Source organism: Onychomys torridus, chromosome 8 (assembly GCF_903995425.1).
Source record: "Onychomys torridus chromosome 8, mOncTor1.1, whole genome shotgun sequence".
NCBI lineage: Eukaryota > Metazoa > Chordata > Mammalia > Rodentia > Cricetidae > Onychomys > Onychomys torridus.
Window position 1 is genome coordinate 104,023,596 of NC_050450.1, and position 25,170 is coordinate 104,048,765.

The 25,170-nt window shown below is 46.0% G+C and overlaps 2 protein-coding genes across 4 annotated transcripts in view; one reads left to right on the top strand and one right to left on the bottom strand.

Moving 5' to 3' along the window:
* Acox1 (acyl-CoA oxidase 1) overlaps positions 1 to 6,980 on the bottom strand; it is a 26,467-nt gene extending 19,487 nt beyond the window's left edge. For 2 of the 3 annotated variants that reach the window (XM_036195378.1, XM_036195380.1), the window contains exons 1-2: positions 6,508 to 6,979; positions 6,164 to 6,323 (exon numbers count right to left, since the gene is read on the bottom strand). In XM_036195378.1, the coding sequence (XP_036051271.1) occupies positions 6,164 to 6,323; positions 6,508 to 6,616 (269 nt within the window). In that variant the 5' untranslated portion in view covers positions 6,617 to 6,979. Of the gene's footprint in view, positions 1 to 6,163; positions 6,324 to 6,507 lie in introns of all 3 variants that reach the window. The other variant, XM_036195379.1, reaches the window with a different exon arrangement.
* Positions 6,535 to 25,148, top strand: Ten1 (TEN1 subunit of CST complex). Its single transcript, XM_036195384.1, has 4 exons — positions 6,535 to 6,894; positions 12,987 to 13,123; positions 14,125 to 14,282; positions 24,922 to 25,148. The coding sequence occupies exons 2-4, from the start codon at positions 13,035 to 13,037 to the stop codon at positions 25,089 to 25,091; spliced, it is 417 nt and encodes a 138-aa protein (XP_036051277.1). The 5' UTR covers positions 6,535 to 6,894; positions 12,987 to 13,034; the 3' UTR covers positions 25,092 to 25,148.
* The last annotated feature ends 22 nt before the right edge of the window (positions 25,149 to 25,170 follow it).

The following is a 25,170-nucleotide window of genomic DNA, read 5'->3' on the forward strand; positions in this document are numbered from 1 at the left end:
CAGAATGGACCCAGCTCCTCAGGCAGCTAAGCCCAGTACCAGCACCAAGCCGCAGCCTGCAGGCTTCAGAATTCTTGTCTCATTTTTAAAAGAGAAGTCCTATATAACTTCTACACTGAATGTGAAACAGTGGACTCTGTGGTTACCTCTGTTCTGACTGTTACAGAGTGGGTATGAATACGGCTGTGTTCCTTTCAGGTCTAACTGGCTTGGAGGATCAAATGGGACTCTACAAACATTCTTTACTGTAGACCCATTAGTAAAAACTCCTGAGAATAATCAATTTTAATGTTTGTTTTTTTCTCTCTCACTACACATCCCTGGCTGATCTAGAATTTACTATGTGGCTCAGCGTAGTCTCAGACTCCTGGGAATCTTCATCCATTAGGCCCAAGTGCCGGGATTATAGGCATTCACCACCATGCCTGGCATTAAGAATAGTAGAACAGTCTCTGCTAGACAACCTAAGCAAATACCTTGATGAATACGTACGTATTTCAGGGCAGGACCATGGATCTCTAAAGGTCTCCAGGGTATGTATCTAAGGTGAACGATTTAAAAATCACCCCCACTGTGAACATCGCTTCAGATTAAGGGAACTGCACATGACACTGAAATCCAGCCTGCAACCTTCTCCTCAAACAGATCCCGTGAAACACAAACTGAGCACCCCAGCCAGGACTGTGGGACTGTGCTTCCATCCCGTGGACTTCCTAGGAGTCTGGTTTGCATTTTGGCCGTGTGCACCCAAAGAACTTGAAGTACAAGTGCTGTGTCACCTAAGTGACTCTGATGTCCTCTCAGGGGTTACTAGAAGAGGTGTCACCCAGGAGACCTTGGGCTTCACAAGGAGCAGAGCATGGACTACAGGAGGAGAGGAACACTGTCACTCCACGGAGGGGCCACCACCTCAAAAGCAGCAACAGCAAGCACAGTAATTGCCTACTATTCTATTTCCAAAATAAAACCACACAAACCAGCCTAGATTCTTCTGCTTTCCATCCATCACTGCCACTCTGAGACTCTGCTCATGGGTGTTCTTAGACACTGATGCTGCCAATCAATCCGATTACAGAGTCTAGCAGAGGGAGTGACTTCTGTGTCCTCTGTCCTGGGGAATTCTAATGGATGTTGCTCAGTGAATATTTGCTCTGATGTCAACGGTTTTAGTTGTGTGGTTAGGGCAGAAAGATCACTTTCCAGCTTTGTCTAGCAAGTAGAGGGCACTGTGTTCACTGCCCAGCAAAACAAATAAATCACTTTTCATGTACGTACGCTAGGAGCAAATGCCCAAATGTCCATGAGATAACCGGCTAGCCAACATGAGAAGATAGATGACAATAAGACCCCAGTAATGAAGTGCCTTTGTCTCTGACTTCTCTAACATCATATTCATCAACTACGATTTTAAACTGGTGGAAGCTGGTGTGGCACATGCCTATTACTTCAGCAAGACGGGAGGCTAAGGCAGGAGGACCTTGAGTCTGAAGATGCTGCAGAGCAAGAAACAGAGGGGAAATTGGAGAGAGGATGTGAATGGAAAGAGGAAGTTAAGCACTCAAAGTCTGGTGAGACAAACCGCTTACGTCACTCCTCAGGGCAAAACTGGAGCAGCGTCCCACAAGCCTGCTTCTCCCCAAAACCACTGGTATTACATACTTCCCATTTCTTTGAGCACAAGTGTGCGTGTGTAAAGAGGAAACAAGGAATTTCTGAGAAATAAGGTGTAATTGAGGAGTCAAAAATGGTGACTATATAATGCATCCACATTTCCCCAAGGGAACTGAAAAGCCTGAGAACTTCAGTAAAACGCTCCGAAAACTGGACAATGTAATTATAAAGACATTAACACAAAAGCGGTTTGAGGAAATAGAAGAGTGGATGTGACAGCATTATCCTATGAGCCTAGTACTCAGAAGGCAGAGGTAGACATGTAAGTGAGAGTTCAAAGACAGCCTAGACCACATAGTGAGTTCCAGGCTAGCCAGGGCTACAACAGGGATACCCTGCCACGAAGGCAGAGGAAATCAACAGGATACAAGTGCTATTGTTTTTCTTAATTAAAATTCTTGTTGTTTCCCCTTCCCCAGACCACTAGAAATTTGACTGAGGAACAAGGTCTGTAGCTGGGAGTGGTAGGACACACCTGAGAATCCAACATTCAGAGCCGAGGTCGGGGTGGGGGCGGGTAGAGAGAAGGGATCCCTGGGCTTATGACCCTGTTCTACTCAAACCAAAACAAAAGAATAAAATCTGAAACTTTATATTTTAGTGATGGCCAATCCTTCCTGCAGATGCTTGTCAAGAAATCAGACTTAATTAATTAATTAATGAGGTCCAGGACCTCAAACACGAAGTGTCCTCTCAACTAAGCTGCACACCTTTACCAGCCTCAAGGGATCAGCTTTAAAATCCTAAGGAGTCTATAAAAAACCCAACTGACCCATGTTGGACTTTCAAATTACTCTTAACCTTTTCCTTTCAGAGCAAAGGGTATAGTCAAAAGCACTCAACACGCTGAGGCTAGAGAGCTTCCAAAAGTCCAAGGCCAGTGTGGGCAACAGGGGAAGACCCTGTCTCTAAAGCAGAGAGAAGGAAGGGGTCTCAGTGGTTAAAAGCACTGGCTGCTCTTCCAGAGGACCTGGGTTCAATTCCCAGCACCCACATGGCAGCTCACAAGTGTCTGTAACTCCAGCTCCAGATCCCATACTGCTTTTGGTCTCCACAGGCACCAGGCAGGTAAGTGGTATGGTATATAGACATACATGCATGCAAAACATACATATACACCAAATATCTTTTAATCAACTTTGTAAAAATAACAACACATTCTTTAAAAAGAAAGAAAGAAAAGGTAAAAGAAAGAAAAACATCAACAAGACATGAAAGAGACTGTCTAAGAAACAGGAGCTGAGCAGTGGTGGCACAGGTCTTTGATCCCAGGACTCGGGAGGCACAGGCAGGTGGATCTCTGAGTTCCAGGCCAACATGGTCTATAGAGTGAGTTCCAGGACAGCCAGGACTATACAGAGAAACTCTGTCTTGAAAAACCAAAAAAAAAAAAAAAAAAAAAAAAAAAAGAGAGAGAGTGAGAGAGAGCTAATAATAAGTACCTAACAAAAAGCCCAGTAAATGCCCTACTCAGAAATCCTCCTGAGCCGTCAATTCTGGCACTCTTCCCTCATTTAGCTTACCTACTGTATCTTACAATTAATGGTAAGTTTTTGGGCTTTTTCCTAAAAATTTATTACTAGATGAAACAGACTTACAACATAGTCTGTCTACCTGAATGCAGAAAAGCCATCTACAGCAAATATTAAGAAACTGGGCAAAAAGGAATAATGATAAGTTTTCTTGGTGGCACATAAAATTCTGATGTGAGTTACAGAGTTCGAAATACAGGTAGGACACAGAAAGCCTAGCACACACAGTCACTGCCAAGACCAGCTCCCAGTCTCCTCCTCTAACTTAAATGGATCTCCTGACACAGGGCATTAAAACTTATCATCTGAAAAGGAGACACGGCCCACAGGAAGGACTCTGTTCGAGGCTTCTGGGACTTCACTTAAATCTGCCTGCACAGTGTGCACTAATACCAGTTACAAAACATGCTGTATCATCTACTTACAGAACAAAACAGTAACCCTTCTCTCTTATGTTGCTTTGAGAAGGTATAAAATCTTAGCAAGTTTTAGGTTGTAAACCCAACTTAGTCCATTTTGTAACTCTTTCCTAGCATTTACTGTGCTTCAAAATCCCACAAGTTACAAACTTTAGAAACAAAAATGAATTTTTGGAAGTTGGTGAATATTCGGATTTGGGCTGCCAAACTAAACAGAAAAAAGTTTAAATGTAGCTCGGTCTTCAGACCAGATAGACGTATAAGGATGACCTTGATCTGCCTCCACCCATGTGCTAGAATTACAGGTACTTGTCATCACCCACCAAACAAGTATTTCTGATTAGTCAGAGTGGAGTTCTAAGGAAGTCTTAAGGGGCAAAGCAAACCACTTCATTGTCACAGTAATGACCAAATCAAGTCACACATAGACACTGAATGTACTGTACCCACAGTGCAAAGGAAGGGGAAATAACCATTACCACATTAGGGCAGGACTTATAATCATTTATGTTAGTTCTTGAAAACATATTCTTAATAAAATGTAACCTCTTTAAGCCAGGCAGGGTGGCTCATACCTGTAACCCCAGCACTTAGGAGACTGAGGCAAGAGGATTACTTAGAGTTGGAGGCCAGCTTGGACTAGAGTAAGTTCCAGGCCAACCTATTTCAAAAAACAAAATGAAAACAAAACTGTTGTTGCTCAAGTACTGTAGATTTAATCTAGGGCATGGGGCATACCAGGCAAAAGTGAGCCATACTTCTGGTCCAATTTTTTGTTTTTTGGAGCTGAGGATCGAACCCAGGGCCTTGCACTTGCTAGGCAAGCGCTCTACCACTGAGCTAAATCCCCAACCCTGGTCCAAATTTTTATTTCATTTTTTTAAAAAAATTATTTACATACATGAATGCTCTGTTTGCAAGTATGCCTGCATGCCAGAAAAGGGCATCAAGTCTCATTATAGATGGCTGTGAGCCATCATGTAAGTGCTGGAAATTGAACTCAGGACCTCTGGAAAAGCAGCCAGTGCTCTTAACTGCTGAGTCATCTCTCCAGCCCCTTTATTTCATTTTTATTTCTTTATCTGGCAATGCTAGGCATTGAACCTACGAAATTGTGCATGCTAGGCAAGTGCTCTACTGCTAAGGTCTCGCTCCTGCCTCTTAATTTTACTTTTATTGATGAAAACACCGGAGTTCTTCTACAATGTAAAAACCCAGCAATAAAGCAGCAGCACCAACAGCACAAAATCTGCGCTAGAATGCCCATTAAGGCTAGGGGGAATATCTCTGTGTGTAACTGAAAAGCAAAGTGTAACAGAGTAAGTGAGAAAAGGAGTTTCCCCAGCAACGGGATGAAGGCAGGTTTTACGCACAGGACATAATGAACGTTACTCTACATTCAACAATGCTGGGTTCTTAGAATGTGGTTCTCAGAATATCAGAATATTCATTCTGAGACCTGACATGTTGTTCTTCATCTACTCTCACTTTTCCTATTATTTTATACTCAAGATACACATTATATAAAAACAAAATGGGCTATTATTCCAAAATATTTAAATGTCTGGTCTTGCACCTACATTTCAGGCAATCTATAGGCCTCTTTTTCCCTTGTCTTCAATATTGACAGTCAAACCCTGGGCCTTGTGAACACTAGGCAACCTGTGTCCTACTGAGCCACACCCCTGGTACTGGAAGCTTTCTTACAAAGCGCAAGTTCATTCTGCATTTTTTTTTTTTTTAAGTTTGAGACAGGGTTTCTCTGTGCAGTTTTGCGCCTTTCCTAGTACTTGCCTTGTAGACCAGGCTGGCCTCAAACTCACAGAGATCCGCCTGCCTCTGCCTCCTGAGTGCTGGGATTAAAGGCATGCGCCACCACCGCCCAGCTCATTCTGCATTTAAATAAATCTAATTGGGATGTTTGGAACAAAATGTTTTTATTACTATTTGCTTGATTATTCTTTTTTTTTTTTTTTCCTGAGACAGGGTTTCTCCGTGTAGTCTTGGCTGTCCCGGAACTGGCTCTGTAGATCCGCCTGCAATTGCCTTCTGAGTGCTGTCTGGGATTAAGGGTGTGCACCACCACTGCCATGGCTAAACAGAATTTTTTTAAATTACATTTTAAATTTAGCTCTATTGTGTGTAAGGGTACACCAGAGACTCCTCTAGTCAAGAGAGGTCAGAGGACAATCTCTGACTCTTTCTACAATGTGGGTCCTGAATTGAACTCAGATCATTAGGCTGGGTGGCAAGTTCTTTTTTCCACTGAGCAGCCACCTCAGAAGCCCTTAAAAAAAAAAAAAAAAAAAAAAAAAAAAGATACAAAATTGAGCATATCCATTCATTATTTGCATTTTACAAATATGCCACACTATCCCATTAAAAGACTTAGATGTGATGTGAAAGTAATATTATTTTTCACACATAAAAACGGAATCATGAAACGTTCAATTTGAGCCTTCAAATACATGTAAGTTAAAAAGGCCTCCCCAGACTGCAGCTGTAGTCTGGGTTTGCACTACTGTGCAAAGGTACACCTACTTTTTGAACCACATGATTTCTTCAGGGTCTGAGATGCCAAATTCCCTCATCTTCTTCACCATGGTGGCACTCTTCTTAACAGCCACCTCATAGCGTTGGCTGCGAGTAAGGAAGTTATAGTCTTCGTGCTGGAAGTCTGGATCGTTCAGAATCATGTTCTCTGCAAGGGAGTTAAATGACATCAAGAGAAACCGCATTCAACCTCCCGGAATCCCAGCGGATTAGAACGGAGGGCAGTACCCTCCTAAGTAGGGAGTCCCGGCTTCCCTTAAACTCCAAAGACCCCAACTTCTGATTCACGGGCTCTTCCCCGTGAAGAGGGAGGCCTGGCCCTCCGGCCTCACCGATTTCTCGGCGGCGCCGGGTGTTCTCTGGACTGCCATCCAAGATGTGCGTGATCAGTTCCGGATTGAAGGTGGCGGCGGCCCGCTCCTTGCGCAGGTCGGGGTTCATGGTGGCGGCCAGCGTTGGTGGCGGAGGAGGTGGCGAGAGAAGTGACAGACACCGAAGCGACCACCCGTGTCAGCAGCTAAAAGCGCAGAGCCGGCCCTAAGAGCGGTGCCCGGACGGCCTGAGGCCCCGCCCCGCCCGCTCCGGCACGCCCCGTCCCCGCCGCCACTCCCCGCGTGACCCGCTGCGATCCCAGACGCCGGGACCGCCCGCCGGACGGACGAATCCCCTGCTGCGAGCCAGGGGAGGTCCCTGAGCGGCTCCTCGCCAAGGAGGCCAAGGTAGAAGGTCAAGAAACCGCGGTAGAGCGGGAAGGGGAGCGGGGCGACTGCGGGCGTCGCTTCTCCAGGTTCACGTGATCTCTCCGGGCGGAAAGGAGGGACTTGACGCCCAGGAGACGCGCGCCACGGATTGGCCAGGGCCTTGAGGGGCGGGATTGCGCCTGCGCCGTGGGACTCGCTAGTTCCCCGCTTTAGGGTCCTCTCGCTAGACTCTCCCCGGAAAGGAGAAGGGGAATGGCTGTCAAGGGCCTAGGGCGGCATGAGGAGGCTAGTAGAGGAAAGATGTTGGTTTTACCGGAACCCACCCAAACTGGAGCAAAAGGGGACCAGGACCAAGGTCACGCTCGGGAGAAGGTTCATTACCGTCGGTTAAAAATACCGACCTTAGAGGCTTGGGCCTGGCCCTTGCGAACTTCCCGGCCTATGCAGTGGACATTGATTGAAAGTGAGAGGGAACAGGAGGTGTTTCTCTACATTTTATAATCCAAGACGTTTTCCTCCTAACCTGGCAGGGCCTAGAAGTTTTGAAATCCAGACCTTGGTTTTCGTTATCATTATAATCGTCATCGAAGACGTAAATGCACACTTGCCTAGGAAGCTCCAGCGCACGATTTATAACAGAGTTCCTTTAGCCTCAGAGATAGCCAGTTTTCACCAATTTGTTTTTTAGTTCTTATTCCTTTAAAAAGCGCTAAATTGCTGAGCGTAGTGGCGTGCCTTTAATCCCAACACTCGGAGCGTTCAAGGCCATCCATCCTGGTCTACAGAGAAAGGGCTACACAGAGAAACCCTGTCTCGAAAAACAAAAACAAACAAACAGTCCTAAGTGATGGGCTGGAGATGCAGCTCATACAGTGCTTGTCTAGCATGCACGAAGCCCAAGATTTGAACCCAAGCACCACATAGACTGGGCACGGTGGCACAGGCTTATAATCCCAAATTGAGATCTAAGGATCTAGAAGTTCATTGCAATCTCAGCTGTGTAGAGTTTGAGGGCAGCCTGGGCTGTGTGATGGACTGTTTCAAAAAGTCCTTAAGTACTAAGTAAAATGCACTTTCTTCATTTATCTTAGCTGTCTTTTAACTTCACGCCACAAGGGAGAACGATAGTTTGTAACCTCTCTCTAACTTGCCCTTGTAACAACATATTTAAGACCCATTAACATTAATATTACCTCGAATGGGCAAAATGAATGATTTATCTTGAATACAAAATTTAAGGAAACCCCCCAAATTCAATATTTTAATGCACTTTATTCTTGGTGCAGGAGATGAACCTCTGAGCTACAGTCCCAAAATATTTATAAATTCAAAAGAGGAGATAAGCAAAATACTAAAAATTGAAAGACTATATCTTTGTTGCCAATTGTACCTTTGCCTCAGGCTGCAATATGCTGTTTTCAAAGACACTCCCGAGGCACTGATACATTATTTAGTTTGGTTATTGAGAATTGTATTCCTCTTATCAAAAGCTTGTATCCCAAATACAGTCAGCACAAGTTATCGATGAGATGAAACAGAGGTTAAGGCTATTACTTAATGGGGTAAAGGGGACACACTCCATGGCAAAACTTTGGCAGTGTCTCAGAGAGGGGAAGTTCGACCTGGCCTATTGACACAGACCTGGAATCTCAGCTACTCAGGAGGCTGAGGCAGGAGGATCACAGGTTCAAGGTCAGCCTGAGTTCAGAGAACTGTTAATTTGGTTTAAAGCAGCTCCTTTAACTGTGGGTCTTAATTATAGTTAAGTAAGAATCACAGGACACTTGCCGGGCGGTGGTGGCGCACGCCTTTAATCCCAGCACTCGGGAGGCAGAGGCAGGCGGATCTCTGTGAGTTCGAGGCCAGCCTGGGCTACCAAGTGAGTTCCAGGAAAAGGCGCAAAGCTACACAGAGAAACCCTGTCTCGAAAAACCAAAAAAAAAAAAAAAAAAAGAATCACAGGACATGTTGGGTGTAAACGCCTTTAAACCTGGCACTCAAGAGGCAGAGGCAGGTGGCTCCCCGTGAGTTCCAAGCCAGTCAAAGCTACACGGTGAGATAAGACAACTGTAAACGGATCAAAGTGCACAATTGGAAATGACAAGGTGAGGGGTTCAGATAACCTCAGAGGGCAGACTGTCCAGGGTGGACAGTCCAGGCATAGCTAGAAATGCTGATGAAGACAGAATTCTGGCAGATTTACATTCACGCAGATAGTAAGATATGGTTTTAGCTCAGTGCCCAGCAAGTGTGGGGTGGGTGGCTTTAATTTTCATCCTATTCATGGATCTAGTCATCCATTAATATTTAATAATGTCCCAGAAACTGGTAGATGAAAAGAACATAGTGTTAGGACTTATTGTGTAGCGGGGGAAGCGCCCCTGAGGGTACCCCTCGAGTGCAGGGAAACATGCTAGGCAGATGCATGCCATGCGGGCATGGCAGCGGCCGCCAGTAATTCACACCCCAGATGATGCATCCACGTGGAGAGTTTATTCTAATAGAGAGATGAAGAGAAAGAGAAGAGAGATCAAGGGTGCACACCTCAAGGGAGGAAAAGGAGAAGAGAGAGGGAGGGGAGGAAGGGGAGGAGTTTCTCCTTAGAATGAGGATTTTATGTCAGGATGCGGGGTGGCACCAAGTGGGGGGACTTCAAGGGGCAGATCAGAATATTAACACATAGTCATCAGAATCCCTGCCTCATGGGGATGATAATATGGTAAGTAAAACAAGAAAACAGATGGAACTATTCGAAACCAAATTATTTAGTAAACTGCAATGAATGAAGTATGTTAATGAGGGGGTGCAGAATGAGCAGGCTATAGAGAATACTATGGTAGAGGTACGGGAGGAAGATGCTGCTTTCCAAGAGGTATCTGAAAATATCTGAAATAGAAGAGACCTAGAAGAGAAGAAACAGATCTGGAAAGGAGAAAGTGTTCACTTTGGGCTGACGAGATGGCTCAGTGGATAAAAGCTCTTGCCTCCTGAAGGTGCAAGCCTACAGGCCTGAGGTCAATCCTCAGAACCCACATAAAGGTTTTGAAAGAGGAGAATTAACTCCATGAGGTTGTCTTTTGACTGCCACTGTGTGCTATGACATGCATATGCCTGCACATATATCAACCAACAATAAATGCTATTTATCTTTAAAAAAAAAAAAAAAAAGGCTTGTCAGGAGTCAGAAGCAGGGAGAGCTCTGTAAGTTCAAGGCCAGCCTGGTCTACTACATAATGTTGTGGGTTGCAGGCCAGCTAGAGCTACATGGTTTTTGTCTTAAAACTAACTGAATAAATCCTGTTTGAGAATCAGGAAAAGCTCAGCTATAAGCCCTGAGTTGATCATGAGCCAGAGGATGGGGGAAGGGGAATAAAGGGTAAAGTAGACCACTGTCCACCCAGTGTGGCATCATGGACCAACCTAAGACTGAGTTCTGTTAGTTATAGTGAGAGGTTGCCCTTCATACTGTTTACAAGGTGTCCTGTGTCTGACCATCACGTGTGGATTTTCACTTTTGAACACTCGGGAATCTCAATAGGGGAATCCAGAAGCAATTCCCCTTTCACCCAGATTCCCTAGTTAACGTTTGTCACGGTGGCTTTACTCATCACCTGCAGGTCAGCTTTGTTTATTCACTTTCTCTTTTTGAGCTGTTTGAGGAAACCATGGAAGTCCTCCATTGCTTACAAATATTTAGGAATTTCCTAAAAATAAAAACCTTTGCAGGATGGTTATGGTTAAGATAATCTAATGTTAATGTAACGCTCCTGTCTAATCTACATTCCTTTTTATGGCCTTACTGTTGTCCATTACTGTCCTTCACCAGATGTTTTACTCATCTGGAATGTAATCTAGCAGCATTATCGATCTGCCGGGGCTGTTGCAACAGAAGGCTGCAGAGTGATTTAAATAACACACATTTACAGACTCATCTCTGAAAGCAAGAAATCTGAGATCAGAATGTCCACAGAGCTTCATATAGCAGTGCACAATCTAAATGCCAGCAATTGAGAAGCTGGGCCAGGAGGAAGAGAGTTAGAAGCCAGCCAGGGCCACAGAATGAAATCTAGTTGTAAAATGTCCAAGGGCTGGAGAGACTGCCCAGCAGTTAAGAGCACTTGCTGCTCTTGCAGAGGACCTGAGCTCAGTTCCCAGCACCTATGTCAGGTGGCTCCCAACTGCCTGAAACTCTATTCCCAGGAGACTGATACTCTCTTTTAGCCCACAGGCATGCACACCTGCACATACACACACAGAAGTAAAAATCTTTTTTAAAAATGAAGATATGTGCCGTGCGGTAGTGGCACACCACTTTAGTCCCAGCACTAGTGAAGCAGTGGATCTCTGTGAGTTCGAGGCCAGCCTGGGCTACAGAGTGAGTTCCAGGAAAGGCTCCAAAGCTACACAGAGAAACCCTGTCTCAAAAAACCAAATAAATAAGTAAATATAAAAATGAAGATAAAGGGGTTGGGGATTTAGCTCAGAGGTAGAGTGCTTGCCTAGCTCCAAAAAGAAGGAGGAGGAGGAGGAGGAGGAGGAGGAGGAGGAGGAGAAGAAGAAGAAGAAGAAGAAAAGGGCCTAGAGAGATAGCTCAGTGGTTAAGAACTCTTACTGTTCTTGAAGAGGGCCCAGGTTCCCAGCAGACATCTGTAACTCCAGAGGCACCAGGCGTACAAGTGGTGCACAGACATACATGCAGGTAAGACACCCGTACACATTTAAAAAATAACTTTAAGAAGGAGTTCTGGGATGGATTACTTCCAGTTTATGCAGTACTGGGGATCCAACCCATACTAGGCAGCACTCTACCAGCTGAGCTACATCCCAGCTTCAAGTTGCAGCCAGGGCGTGTTGGGTCTAAAGGCACCAGTGGCCGAGGTTACCAGCTTGTAGCCAGTGTTGGATTAGAATGAGTCAGGCTCCTTGTTATTGTTGTTGTTGTTGTTGTTGTTTTGTGTGATCTGTAGCTGTTCTCAAATGGCAGGGGCTGGAGAGATGGCTCAGCAGTTAAGAGCTCTGGCTGTTCTTTCAGAGGACCTGGGTTGGGTGTCCAGCCACCCACATGGTGACTGACAAATGTCAGCAGATACTTTACCCTCTTCCAGCTTCCTCAGGCACTGCTCACACTTAGTGGACAGACACACTTGCAGGCAATACACTCGCACACATAAACTAAAAATAAAAATGAGATGGCTGACATAAGAGGCGGTAGAGACCCTTGTGGTAATATTGTGTTCCCCAAAATATTGTGCACCCTAATAAAATTATCTGGGGTCAGAGAACAGAACAGCCACTAGATATAGAGGCCAGAAAATGGTGGCACACACACCTTTAATCCTATCACTTAGGAGGCAGAGATCGATCCATCCAGACCTCTGTGAATTGAAAGCCACACTGGGAACAGCCAGGTGTGGTGACTCACGCCTTTAATCCCAGGAAGTGAGGGCAGAAAGCAGAAAGGTGTATAAGGTGTGAGGACCAGGAAGCCTGGTTAAGCTTTTAGGCTTTTGAGCAGTAGTTCAGCTGAGATTCATTCTGGATGAGGACTGAGAGGCTTCCAGTCTGAGGATACAGGATCAGCTGAGGAATTGGCGAGGTGAGGTAGCTGTGGCTTGTTCTGCTTCTCTGATCTTCCAGCATTCACCCCAATACCTGGCTCCAGGTTTGTTTGTATTAATAAGAAGTTTTAAGATTCATGCTACAGACCCTCCATCCCATAAAGATGGAATACATATGTTCATCTTTTTTGGGGGGGGTGTTTCAAGATAGGGTTTCTCTATGTATCCCTGGCTGTCCTGAAAGTCATATAGACCAGGCTGGCCACAAACTCAGAGATTCACCTGCCTCTGCCTCTGCCTCCCGAGTGCTGACTAATATGCGTTTCTTTACAGACCCCTGCCCTATGAAATTGATGGACAATGGAGATTGCAGCGGGAACAGTACTTCCCCCTGAGCTTTTATTTATGTATAATGTATATGTGTGTGATGCAGGCTTGTGTATTAACATGTGAGCTCATAACATATCAAAGACTTTCACAACCCTTCCTGCTGGAGCTCGTCTTCCGGATGTGGCTGGTCTCTCATGTCTTATGGTTGGCTTGGTTTATCAGGAATCTTCAAAACTCCATCCCAAAACTATTTGGTTCCTGGTGCCATCAATGCTGCCCAAACCTGGTATCTATTACTTCCCTTGGGAAATCAGTGATGGCCAAGTTCCTGATGGAAGTACACTGCGAACATTTGGCAGGTAAGAATGGTCAACCCTTCATGTGGCAGGGGTGGTTAAATACCTCCCCTTCAAATAATCTCAATTAAAATGTTTTTACTATAATTCTGTCTAATTATAAACGTACGTACGTACCTGTGTGTGTGTATGTGTGTGTGTGTGTGTGTGTGTGTGTGTGTATGATAAGTCTCACTGTGTAGCCCCACTGGCCCGGAATGAGCTATGTAGCCCAGGCTGACCTTAAACTCACAGAGATCCGCCTGCCTCTGCTTTAATCCTGTGTTGGGATTAAAGGCGTGTGCGCCACCCCCTGGCTGTGTTATTTGTTTTAATACAAGTAACCCACAGAGGAGTAAAGCAAGCAGAAGTCACATGTGGTGTCATTGTCCAGACAGCCATTGGTAAACTTTGCGACCACGCTATACTTCCTCATGTGTACATGTGTGAGCGATCATCTGGAAGGGGGTGGATACACACTTACATACACACATGCTGTATTAGTGGTATATTATTAATCCACAGATCACATGGAAGTAAAGTGACACCAAGCATGGGACATACACATCTGTAACCCCAGCTTGGGAGGCTGGTGCAGGAAGATCTTAGGTTCAAGGTCTGCTTGGGGAGCTTGGCAATGTACTGTCTCAAAAAAGAACAAAAGAAGCTGGGCATGGTGGCTCATGCCTTTAATGCTAGCCCTTGGAAGCAGAGACAGGTGGATTTCTGTGAGTTCAGGACCAGCTTGGTCTAATATTGAGTTCCAGACCAGCCAGGGATGCATAGTGAGACATTGTCTCAAAATAAAAAATGGACAAAATTCAAAGTAAGAGTAAGAAAATTGAAAGGCAGTTGCCTCTCATCCATTAGGGAAATGGGAAACACTCGTTCCGGTCTGTGGCTTATATTTTATTTTCGGATCTGATTGAGGGCAATTGTGGACTTCCAGGTATTTGTTGGCCTCTATGGATCTTGGTCGTAGCTTGTTGGTGAGTAGAAATGCTCACACTTCCTCTGCCCTCCAGGTTGTGCCTCTACGACATGACACGCTCCCTTGTGACCCTGACAGCACAGCACAGATCCGATCAGTGTCAGCTGCATGTCTGCACCAAGCTGGTGGAGCCTTTTGAACCACACGTGGACTTCCTGTACATGGTTCTTGGGGAGCTGGAGCATGATGAGGGTAAGCTGTGCTCCCTAAAACCTGCTTCATTATGTCTCTTGAGCTGGGGCGTCTTTGTCTTTTATGTAATCAAGAACGCACTGGGCCTGGGACACACACCTTTAATCACAGCATTTAGGAGGCAGAGGCAGGTGGATCTCTGTGAGTTTGAGGCCAGCCTGGTCTACAGAGTTCCAGGACAGCCTGGGCAAAACAGAGAAACCCTGTCTCAGACAAAAACAAAAAGTAAAACAAAAGAATCAGGGAAATGTGGGGATAGGGATACAGCTCAGTTGGTAAAGTGCTTGCCCTCCAAATGTGAGGACCTGAGTTCAGATCCCCAGAACACAAAGAAACTCAGTAGGTGTCTGATTCCAGTGTTCCTACAGGGAGATAGGGAGCAGAGACCAGACTTGTGTACACTGTGGTGAGCAAGAGACCTTGCCTCAAACAAGGTGGAGGTGAGGACTGACTCCTAAGGTTGTCCTCTGGTGTCTACACATGCGCCATGGCGTACACAAAGAATTAAAAAAAAAAAAAAAAAGTCTGGGCAGTGGTGGCGCACGCCTTTAATTCCAGCACTCAAGAGGCAGAGGCAGGTGGATCCTTGTGAGTTGGAGGCGCCAGCCTGGTCTGCAAAGTGAGTTCCAGGACAGCCAGGACTGTTGCACAGAGAAAGCTTGTCTTGAAAAACCAAAAAAAGGAAGGCGGGGGGGAGGAATGGATTGGCCTGTCCTATGATCTACTGGGGTTTCTGTTGTTACAGATCGGCCCCTGAGGTCAAGGACTCTTAGGAAGCAGGTATGACTGGACTCAGATGGACCAGCCATGTGGTGCCATGACAGAAAAGGGTAGGGGAGTGACAAAAGAGAAGTCACAGGTTTCCGAGGGTCTGTGTGTGACGTTGTAATTTGCTAGATCGTTCCTAATGTGCCCACTAGTCCTTAATCTATGTCCTATGGCTCCTTCACTAAAACCAAAGCTCAAGAGAAGACGGGGCTATAATAAGAGGCCAGGAAGTCAAGGTAAGAGAAATAAAATGCAAAGGAGGACTGGAAACAGTCTGGAGCAACAATCGACCTGCATGAAGGATCGAAGACAAGCTGGGAGTGTGGCCGAGTGGGAGATGCCCAGCATTCATCAGTCCTGGGTCCTAGCACCAGCTTAAAAAAAACAAAAACAAGAGTTGAGCAGGAGGCTGAGCTCCCAGGTCATGGAGAGGGGCCAGTGACTGACTTTTCTCTCCTGGGGTGGAGATGCTTATCAGCGACATCCCATTGTGGGGGGGCTGCGTTTATATCCTCAATTTCAGGTAGCATTTGCTTCCCTAACCCCGTTATCAAAGGAATGTGTGCTCACTGCAGAGCATTTCAAGAGGAAAAGGGAACAGGGAAGGGACTGAGGAGGTAGCTGGTAGCGGAGCACTTGTCTGCCGTGCGTAAGGCCCTGCTTAGTCAGCAGCAGTGCAGAGATGGAGGGAGGGAAGAAAGAACGAAACAGGAAAAGGTCACCATTGATCCTACCCAGGGACAATAACTGTCACCAACCTTGCACGTTGCCCCTCCGGTACTTTCCACTTCTGTATTATTAGAGAAATTGTCTCCTTACATTGTCCTGTCTGGTTCCATCCTGAGTTCATCCTGCCTCAGCCTTCTGGGTGATCAGCTCCTCAGGGGCATGATACAGTACCTAACTGCAGCAGTACCTGTCTACCTGTTCTCTCTCAGCAAACAGCAAGGATTTTTATTTAAATGGACAGTACAGGGGGCTGGAGAGAAGGATTATCAGTTGAGAGTACTTGTTGCTCTTGCAGAAGACCCCTGTTCAATTCTCAGCACCCTATAACGTCAGGCCCAGGGGATCTGACACCCTCATTTGGCCTCCATGGGTACTGTATATATGTGATGCACAGACATACATGCAGACAAAAAACACCTATACACATAAAATAATAAAGTAAATAAATCTCTAGAAAATTATTATAAGTGAGATAGTACAGAGTACACTACCAGGGAGCAGTAGGCAACTTCAGCTGGAATGTGTCTGTGGGTTTTTTTTTTTTGTTTTTTTTTAAGTTTTAAAAAACCATTTAAAATTAGTTAGTGTGTGTGTGTGTGTGTGTGTGTGTGTGTGTGAGTGTGTGTGTGGTGGTGGTGGTGTGTTGTTGTTGTTGTTGAGACAGGGTCTCATGTATCCTCAAAATAGCTATATAGCCAAGACTGGCCTTAAACTTGTGATTAGAGCTGGAAAGATGGCTCAGCAGTTAAGATCAATGGTCATTCCTGTAGATAACTACACCTGTTGTGATACATATTCACAGCACCCCACATGGCAGCTTACAACTGTCCATAACTCCAGTTTCAGGGGATGTGACAGGCTTGTCTGTTCTCTACAGGCACAAGGCTTGCACATAGGACACAGACATACATGCAAACACTCATACACGTAAAATAAATATATCTGAAGAAACAAACAAACAAACAAACAGAAATCTGGGTGGTGGTGGCACACACCTTTAATCCCAGCCCTTGGGAGGCAGAGGCAGGAGGATCTCTGTGAGTTCAAGGCCAGCCTGGGCTACAAAGCAAGTTCCAGGATAGCCAGGACAAAAGAAACCCTGTATTTAAAACAAAACAAAACAAAAAAACCCTTGTTATCCTCCTGCCTCTGCCTCCCAAGTGCTGGGGTAACTTGCAAGTCCCACCAGACCCAGCTATGAAATGAAACTCCTCTCCCGCCCCTTTTCTTTGCTTTGGGACAGAGACTCTCACTATATAGCCCAGGCTGGCCTTGCATTTGTGATCCTCCTGCCTCTGACTCCTGAGTACTAGGATTTCTCATATATGGAATCATAACCAGCTAAATTTTTAGACTTTACTTAGCATTTTAAAATTTAATTTACCAGGGTTGGGGATTTAGCTCAGTGGTAGAGTGCTTGCCTAGCAAGCCAAGGCCCTGGGTTCGATCCTCAGCTCCAAAAAAAAAAAAAAGAAAGAAACAAAAATAAATTTACCAATTTGCTATTTATTTCTTTTGAGACGGGATATCATCCTGTACCTCAGGTTGACTGGAATTTACTACATTGTAGACCAGGCTGGCCTTGAACCCTCAGCAATCCTTCTGCCTTAGCCTCCCACATGCTAGGATTATAGTTGTGTGCCAAGGTTCCTGGCTGTTCCCTAGCTTTTCTATTTGTTTTTTGAGATAGGTCTCTGTAGCCCAAGCTGTCGTGTCTTGTTGGCCTCTAGTGACTTGAATCTTCTGACTCATCCAGAAGGATTAAGATTAGCAGCACGGACTACCATGCTGCTAATCTTATGTCTTACCACTTACGTCTCTTAATTTATACTTTTAAAAAATCCACAGGCTGGAAGATGGTTAGGGGTTAAGAACACTTACTCCTCTTGCAGAGGACCTGGGTTTGGTTCCCAGCAACCACATCTGGAGTTCACAACTGCCTGTAACTTCAACTCCTCTTCTGGATTCTCTGTAGTCACTTCACCCACATTCATTCACAGTCACACACACACACACGCACACACACACACACACACACACACACACACACACACCAACACACACCAAACACATGCACACACACACTCATGCACGCATACAATTAAAAATAATATCTTAAAAAAAATCCATGGTGGGTTATAATCCTGGATGAAATGCATTAATTAAATGTGTTAAAATTAATTAGTTTAAAAAGAGAAATTAATTAAATGGCTGATTTTAATTATATTGGGGTCTTTTGTTTGTTTTTGTTTTTCAAGACAGGGTTTCTCTGTGTAGCTCTGGCTGTCCTGGAACTCACTTTGTAGACCAAGCTGACCTCAAACTCACAGAGATCTGCTTACCTCTGCCTCCCGAGTGCTGGGGTTAAAGGCTATATTGGATTAAATAGAAGTTCATCTTACTCAGATTTAAGCCTTGAAGGTCAAAGTCCTGTCCTCATAATTGATTTGGAACAGATATGAGAGGAGGCACAAAGGGCCTTTTATCTGTAAAGCAAAACAACTATTTCATTATTGCGTGTGCACCCTCAGGTCTGCCTCAGCGTGCAGAGACATGCTGCTATGGTGGATGCTCTTTAAGCCAACTCTCCAGCTCCTGTTTGATTTTTTTTTTTTCCTTATAACTTTTCTGGCATTTTTCTGAGTCTGATCTTGAGTGAGGAGTTAAAGAACAAGCAGTGGGTGGAGCCCCGCGTAGGCTGAGTGTGGCCATGTCTGTCTGGACCTCTCACCTGGGCAGAGGGTATACTGTGTGGGTGCTTTCAACCTTCCTGGGCATGGCCTTAAGTCCTGTCTGGGTGCAAAGGTCCATCAAACATGCGTTGTGCCCTGTGTCCAGGCTGAAAGTCCTGAGGACAAAGAAGAGGTTAGTTAGAGGAACTTTTCTAACGTTTCATATAGAGCCAGCCACAAGACTAGTGTGAGACAATGCCAATTGTGTGATCAACTCCGAAGATGTGACACCTCCTGGTACCACCCACGGTCCTGAGGGGCTCCTGTCTGGACATGAGGTGTTTCTGACCACCTTCCCCAGTCTGAGGGTTCCCAACTTTGTACTTAGCAATAATCACACTTTGTGTAAGCCCCACTGGCTGTAACAGCTGCCACATCACAAATCTCATTTCTCCTCTTTTAAAAACTACTGTAAGGGCTAGGGGTTTAGCTCAGTGGTAGAGTGCTTGGCTAGCAAGTGCAAGGCCCTGGGTTCGATCCTCAGCTCAAAAAAAAAAAAAGAAAAGAAAAAGAAAAACTACTGCAAAAAAGTTTAATCGGCTCGTGGTGAGTGTATATGCATATTTGGGGCACAAGATGACATTTTAGTACTTGTCCATGATAGATAATGAATGGCCACATACAACAATTGGCATATCCATCTCTGTAGACATTTGGTATGTGTGTGTGTGTGTGTGTGTGTGTGTGTGTGTGTGTGTGTGTGTGTGTGTGTTTTAGAAATACTAAAAAATTCTCTCCAGCTGTTTTGAAATATTCAAGTAGTTGGCAGCAAGTGGGCCTGGTGGTACAGGACTGTAATCCTAGGTACCTAGGAAGTTCAAGGCCTGCCAGGGATGCAGTGTGAGTTCAAGACCAGCCTGGGCATCTTGGCAAGGCCATGCCTCCAAAAGTTAAAAACAGAAAGAAAAAAAAAAAAAAAGCTGGGAAGGGGGTACACAGTTCAGTGGTGTGAACACAAAGGCAGGAATCCATGCAGAGGTCTGTGGTCTTCCTCCACCCATCTGTGGGTGTGACCAGGGAGGGTAGAGGCTGGAGGTGCATTAGGCAGGAAGCTTGGAAGGCAAAGGCTGATCCCTACAATACCAGGAAAATGACTGGAAGGTACTCAGGGCCAGCCAAGGGACAGAGAATGTGGGAGGAAATCCAGGAGTCCTAGGGTCCTGTCAGGGCTGAAGCGGGGTGTGGTGGGCAGGGAAAGGGCAGGGACTTAATTGAGAACCACATTTCTAAGGCAGAGGTGGAGGATTCCAGGGCAACCAGTCCAAGGTGCAAGGTGGGTGTGGGAGGTAGAAGTGGGGTAGAGGTGAACAGTGGTGTAAGTGGTTCTCAGTGGGAAGGGGAGACCACAGGTAGTGTGAAACCTGAGCAGCAGGTGAACTCTGGATTCCTCTTCCCAGCTCAGTGGGGAGTGTGGGTGGGAGCCCGAATGGGGAGTGGGAGGGAGTAGGGAGTGTGGTTGGGAGTGTGGGAGGGAGGCCGAGTGGGCAGTGTGGGGAGACCCGCTTGTCTGGGTGATGCCAGGTTCTAGCCAAGTCCCAAAGCAAAGCTAGGAGCATTCTAAAGACTCTGGAAGAAAGAGACACAATCTCCAGAGGGTGTAAAAGGAGGGTCACCGCAGTGTGTGGGGTGGGATGAGAACATGCTGGGGTTTGGGGTGATAGTTCAAGGACAAGCTCTGATGTAGTTAAGTGACCACCACTAAGGGGTACACATGCAGCGCCAGTGCTGTCCGCACAGCAGGGCAGCAATGGTACTTGGCAGTTGTGTGTACTAACCAGGGGCCTCCTGCGTGCCAGGCAAGTGGTTATATTTCTACTGTCTTAGATGGTCTCTCTTATACACTGGAATGGCTGTGTATTGGAGGATGACCTTGAACTCCTGATCCCCTACCTCCTGAGTGCTGGGATTCCAAGTGTGTGCCACCATGTCCATTTTATGTGGTGCTGGGGCTCAGACCCTAGGCTGAGTGGGTTCTAGGCAAGTACTATTCCAGCTGACCTACATCCTCAGCCCTTTCCTTTCTTTTGAAGATTTATTGTATTTTTAAGTGTGTGTGTGTGTGTGTGTGTGTGTGTTTCTGTCTGTATATAGGTATGTGCACATATATGCAGATACCCATAGACACCAGAGGCCTTGGATTGCCCTGGAGCTGGAGTCAAATGGTTGTGAGCAATTGCTGGGAACTGAACTCAGGTCCTCTGCAAGAGCAGTTTGTGCTCTTAACCTCTGACCTGTCTTCCAGTCCCCCCCCTTTTTTTTCCAGTGCACATTTTTGGCTGTGCTCGAGGTCAAACTCAGGGCTGCATACACTAGACAAGTATCCATTTATCATCTGAGATGGGATTTCCAGTCAGCTACACCTTTCCAAGAGCTAGGATTCTAGGCAAGCCCCAACATGCCCAGTTCTCCTCACACCTATTCCAGTTTGAGGCCACAGGCAGCTGTCCCCAGTGATGTGCGTCCACGCCCATATTATTCCTTCCATCAAAACAAGCTGAAGCATCTGGACTGCCAGCCATGGGTTGATCGGACCATCGGGACGCCATCTGTTCTGTGGGCCACTTACTCTGTTACATGCAGTGAAGTATTGCCCAAGTGTACAATAAAAGATAAAGCCAACCAGGACTATTGAACTTTTAAACAAAAGTGATGGAGAGGCTGGAGAGATGGCTCAGTGGTTAGAGCACTGGCTGCTCTTCCAGAGGACCCAGGTTCAATTCCCAGCACCCACATGGCAGCTCACAACTGTCTGTAACTCCAGTTCCAGGGGACCTGACACCCATAGCAAAACACCAATGTATATAAAATAAAAATAAAATTAAAATTAAATTAAAAAAAAAAAGTAATGGAGCGGGAAAGCTGGTTCAACAGTTGAGAGTGCTTGCTGCTCTTCCAGAGGACCCCAGCCTGGACCCCAGCACCCACATCGGGCAGCCCACAGCCACCTGTAACTCCAACTCCAGGGGAGTAAATATTCTCTTCGGGCCTTCATAGGCAACTGCACTCATGTGTACATAACCACACACATATACACTTAACTTAAAATTTTAAATCTTGGGAGCTAGAGAGTGCTGTGGATATCGCTCTGTGTAAATAAAGTTCTGATTGGCCAGTGGCCAGGCAGGAAGTATAGGCGGGACAAGAGAGAAGAGAATTCTGGGAAGTAGAAGGCTGAGGAGAGACACCACCAGCCGCCGCCAGGAAATGCAACATGTAAGGACACTGGTAAGCCACAAGCCATGTGGCAAAGTGTGACTAACAGAAATGGGTTAATTTAAGATAGAAAAGGCAGATAACAAGCAGCCTGCCACGGCCATACAGTTTGTAAACAATGTAAGTCTCTCTGTGCTTTCTTGGTTGGGTCTGAGCAACTGTGGGACTGGCGGGTAAGAGAGATTTGTCCTGACTGGGCCAGGCAGGAAAACTCTAACTACAAGAGAGTGTAGCAGGAATCTTAAAGGGTAACAAACCCATGGACTGGAGAGATGGCTCAGTGGTTAAGAGCAACGACCTCTCTTCTAGAGGTCCTGAGTTCAATTCCCAGCAACCACATGGTGGCTCACAACCACTTGTAATGAGATCTGGGATCTGGTGCCCTCTTCTGGCCTGCAGGGATATATGCAGACAGAATACTGTGTACATAATAGGTAGGTAGGTAGGTAGGTAGATAGGTAGATAGATAGATAGATAGATAGATAGATACCCAGAGAAAGCCAGGTATTGGCTGGAATACTGGAAGATCAGAGAAGCAGAACAAGCCACAGCTACCTCACCTTGCCAGTTCCTCAGCTGATCCTGTTTCCTCAGACAGGAAGCCTCTCCTGAACTGTGCTGCTCAAAAGCCCAAAAGCTTAACCAAGCTAAAAGCTTCTAGTTTCTGGTCCTCACGCCTTATATACCTTTCTGTTTTCTGCCATCACTCCCAGATCTCATTGTGGATGGTTGTGAGCCACCATATGGTTGCTAGGAATTGAACTCAGTACCTCTGGAAGAGCAGCCAGTGCCCTTAACTGCTGAGCCATCTCTCCAGCCCAAAAAATAATAAAAATAAATCTTTAAAAAAAAAAAAAAAGATTCTGTGAAATTTAAGCAGATTTCTAAGAAAATCTTCACACCGGAAGTTTGGTAACATTTGACATGGGATCCTGTTTTGAGTTTAGTATCTCCCATCGTTCCTTCCAGAAAACTCCCCCATGGCGTTCACATCAGGGCCTCATTCATGCTAAGGAAGCTCTCAAACTCCTCCCATGCCTTCCCTGTTTCTTTTGATTCATTTTGTTTTGAGACAGGGTGTCTCTATCAGTGTAGCATTGGCTGGCCTGGAACTCTTCTCAAACTCACAGAGACCTGCCTGCTTCTGCCTCCCATGTGCTGTTTGTAATTATTTATTGTTATTGTGTGTATGTGTGAGTACAGGTTCCCACAGAAGCCAGACCTGGAGTTACAGATGTTTATGAGCCACCCAACATGGGCACTAGGGATTGAACTCAGGTCTAGAGGTGAAGAGCCAGTGCTCTTAACCACTGAGCCATCTCTCCAGTCCCCAGCCCTTCATTTTGACGTTGTGATCATCTGATTCTGTTCTTGTTCTTGCCAATCCTTCAAACTCTTGAGAGCGAAGTGTGTCCTCAGGCTTCTCAGGGTGGTATGAGTGTTTGATTGACGTGTGTAGATGTGTGTGTATGAAGGTGTGTGCCACCATTGTCTGTGTCTAATCTAGTGACTGGCTCTGTCCTCTGATCCTCAGGCAAGTTGTTAGGGTACACAATATATCACCACATGTAGAGATCCCCTGGCCAGAGGCCTAAGTGATGATAACCGGCAGCCAACACCCATTCATAGGTGCAGATGGGGCCACACACTGGGGCCTCTGTGAGTAACGTCATCTCTGCCACTCGGCACCCAGAAAATGAGGCTCAAACAAGTCCACTTTTCACAAGCAACCTGTGCAAGTGGTTGAAACTAGGCAGCTTGATGATGAGTTCTGCCCCCAGACTATCTTCAATAGATAAATGGCCTCCATTAGAAAGGTCAGGCTAGACTTCAGCCAGAAAGCTGCTATCCCAAATGCATCAAAAATAGAGGGAGTAAAGTTGAGCTATTCACTGAAGTTCCTAGGAAGCAATGAGAACTCCAGGGGAGGTTCTTTCTAAGCCAGGCATGGTGACATGGCCCTGTCATCCCAGAACTTGGGAGGTAGATGTAGGGGGATCATGTGTTCAGGGTCATCCTAAGATAGATAGCAAATTCCAGGATAGCCTAAACTATACTAACCCCATCGAAAAGATAGTAGGGCTGGAGAGATGACTTCAAGATTCAGAGCACTCACGGCCTTTGAAAGGACCTGGGCTCCATTCCCAACACTCCCATGGTGGATCAGAACCATTCATAACTTCGGTTCCAGAGGATCTGATGCCCTCTTCTGTCCTCTGGGGGCTCCAGGAACACACATGGTACAATTACCTGCATGCAGGCAAAACATCCATGCACATAAAATAAATCTGAACATAAATAAGTAAATATAGGGGCTGGAGAGAAAGCTCGATGGTTAAGAACATTTGGTGCTCTTGCAGAGGACATGGGTTCGGTTCCCAGCACCCACACAATGGCTCCTGTTTCAGGGGATCCAATAACCTCTTCTGCCCTCTCAGGGTACTGCAGGCCCATGGTGCACCTACATACATGTAGGCAAACACCAATCCACACAAAATAAACATAATATTTTTTTTTGTCTTTTGAGACTGGGTTTTTCTGTGTAGCCTTGCCTGTCCTGGGACTGGGACTAGCTCTGTAGCCCAGGCTAGCCTACAGAATTTACAGAGATCCACCTGCCTCTGCCTCCTGAGTGCTGGGATTAAAGGTGTGTGCCATCACTACCTGGCCAAAAAATAAATACATAAAATATTTTTAAAATGAAAAGAGCTAAACGCCTGTTATGGACATCCCATTGTCTTTCCTGTTGGGTATTACAGGAACACTGGTGTTATATATTAGGTCACCAGTACATCTGCCAGCAGGTCCCCAAGCCCCTTTCCTGGGGTAGGGTGACTTCCCCCTATAAGGCCAACCTTGCTTGGAGCTCAGTCCCTTGGATTTATCTATCAATATGGTTTCTCTTCACTCCAATTCCCAATGCCACTGGTCCTAGGGTGCCAAGGAAGGTGTTCCCTTAGAGCAGACAGTGTTTCCTTAACACTGGACTTTTGGAAGGCAAAGGAATTAATGGCAGAGTTGGAATGTGGAGGCTCAAGTCCTGCTTCCTGACTTACATGGTGAGGCCACAGTCCTGGGTATCTGGAGACAAAGTTGCCAGCTCTCTTAGTGCCTCAGGAATGAACACCAGGAAGCGTCGGTAGATGTCACAGACCCTCTAGGAAGTCACTGCCCACGCCTCGGTGTCTGTCTTTCAGATGGAGGTTCTGTGGTGAAGGCCCGACTGCTCACCTGTGTGGAGGGGATGGACCTGTCCTTGTTAGAAAAAGCCATCTTGGAGCAGAGGCTGTGCCTGCACAAGCAGCAGCCGCCAGCAGGAGACACCAACCCCCTGCCAGCCCTTCCGCCTGCTCCTCATTCCCAGTGACAGACACCATCTGGAACCAGAAAGCAGCGGCAGGGGTGGGGGCACCCCTTTTCTGGACTCTAGACTGACCTGTAAATGA

What these genes read in the sequence shown, in the direction of transcription:
- Ten1 (XM_036195384.1), top strand. Translation starts at nt 13,035, where the DNA reads ATGCTGCCCAAACCTGGTATCTATTACTTCCCTTGGGAAATCAGTGAT. An exon ending in ACACTGCGAACATTTGGCAG is followed by an intron (nt 13,124 to 14,124) that starts GTAAGAATGGTC and finishes TCTGCCCTCCAG; the next exon opens with GTTGTGCCTCTACGACATGA. An exon ending in GGAGCTGGAGCATGATGAGG is followed by an intron (nt 14,283 to 24,921) that starts GTAAGCTGTGCT and finishes TCTGTCTTTCAG; the next exon opens with ATGGAGGTTCTGTGGTGAAG.